Consider the following 1,774-nt stretch of genomic DNA (forward strand, 5'->3'; position numbering starts at 1 on the left):
GAAACTGAGCTTCCTCTTGTTGAAAGACCAGCATCCGCCACTGGTGCACTGAGATGATGTTTGTTGTGACTTGGCGATGTATACTGTAAATAAACTGAACTGAATTGAATAAGGTCATTCCACATCAATCCTTCATCAAAAACACACCCACTCATTCATGCATGTTTGAGAAATCCCTGAATCTCCCGTGGACCTGCATAATGCTTGCTGGTACAAAGCACCGCCTATTTTACAAAGCTCCTCCCTGGAGCTCAGTCTGCAGCCGAGCTCCCACCCCACAGAGCACCCCTCCCCCAAAACATTTTTGTGAAGACGTGCTGAACTGGGAGTGTCAGAAATGGTAGGTTTTTGAAGAGACAGAGGCCAATTTCAAGGTGTTTAGATAGATGCAAAGTCTAATCTATTTTTGACACAGACAGCACTTTCACTTGATTGTGGTATAGAAATGAACTATGTGCCTGTRAAATACATAATACCTCCCCTTTAATCGCAAGGTCCCAGCTGGAAAACAAGTGTTTTAAGTCTTYACTCTCCGTTCAGCACTGGTTCACTCTACCAACACCCAATAAAACAAAAGCTCCATAGCAGAGAGCAGCTGTCTGCAACAGCTGGAGAATAAACTGGATTTTTTTTAAAAAGAAAGAATAAAAAAGTCCCATTTCTTAAAGGAATGCATGTTGTCCTCCAGCTTTCTTCTTGGAGTTTTAATAGATCATCTCATGTCAAAAACAGAGAAGTTATAAAGGTTTTGATCAAACCTGCTGAATAATGTTTTGTTATAATACTGAGAGGGCCAACCCAGACGTTTAAGACTCACAATAAAACACCGTGTTCTGGTCCCGGCCCAGCACYGGCTGCTGCTGCCCTGAAGCCTGCGTGCTGGGGACAGAGTGGGACAGGTGCCTGGCAGCTGGACGAACTGAAATAGTCCCAGAATGAGTCAGAGGGTGAAAAGAAGGAAGGGATAATTTCATTTCTATTTTCAGGAAGCGTGATGCTTTTCACCTCGCTGGGATCGTCRGGAGGCCAGACTGGAACTGTTGCTCACAAACCCTGCAGCAGCGCACGACTCAGCGTCGTCTCATGATCCCTCAGCAGCAGGAATAATGACATCTAGACTGAACACTGAGCTAATTTAGCATCAGGTCGACAGCAAAAAGTTGAATTATTGCAACACTGATACAACTGATTCGTGCACATCAAAGGGTGAAGGTGGACATTTATGTTTTTGCTCATGTCTGTTTTCATGTTTCTGTCTGTTATCAAAGTATCTCATGAAACATTGAAGCACGTTTTAATGAAATCTGCATAAATTTACATTCAGGTTGGCTGCAGCAGCTAATGCAAGATAAAGACTACATACAACTCAGGTAAATTTACCACTACTGAGCTAAAATTTTGATGTGGTAGAAGCTGGTAATTCATGTTCTTGTGTACTTCAGGTTGCTTCTAGAGCAGGGGTGGGCAATCCTCGTCCTGGGGGGTCGCAGTCCTACATGTTTTACATTTTTCCTGCTCAAACACACCTGATTCAGTCACTGATTTACCTTCCAAGTTCTGCAGTATGGAGGAACAACACTGACATAATATAAATAAAAGCAGAAACATATAAATGAACCACTAAATAAATAAATACACTTAAAATGCACCAATTCAATTAAAAAAGAACTTCACCTCATGTTTTTTAATTTAATTGTCGTCTAATTCAGTGTTTCCCAAAGTTGGGGTCGGGACCCAAAGTGGGGTCCCGAAACATCAAGGTGGGGTCCTGAAA

General features: G+C 42.4%; 2 protein-coding genes across 2 annotated transcripts in view; both read right to left on the bottom strand.

Annotated features, from left to right (window-relative positions):
* The window catches only part of LOC106532500 (sarcalumenin), a 25,222-nt gene extending 24,233 nt beyond the window's left edge, over positions 1–989 (bottom strand). The window contains exon 1 of the mRNA XM_014028563.1: positions 818–989. Coding sequence (XP_013884017.1) covers positions 818–974 — 157 coding nt within the window. The 5' untranslated portion in view covers positions 975–989. The remainder of the gene's footprint in view (positions 1–817) is intronic.
* Positions 1–1,774, bottom strand: part of LOC106532499 (sarcalumenin) — a gene marked incomplete at its 5' end in the record, with an annotated part of 72,254 nt that overhangs the window by 34,576 nt on the left and 35,904 nt on the right.

Source organism: Austrofundulus limnaeus, unplaced genomic scaffold, assembly GCF_001266775.1.
Source record: "Austrofundulus limnaeus strain Quisiro unplaced genomic scaffold, Austrofundulus_limnaeus-1.0 Scaffold780, whole genome shotgun sequence".
Lineage (NCBI taxonomy): Eukaryota > Metazoa > Chordata > Actinopteri > Cyprinodontiformes > Rivulidae > Austrofundulus > Austrofundulus limnaeus.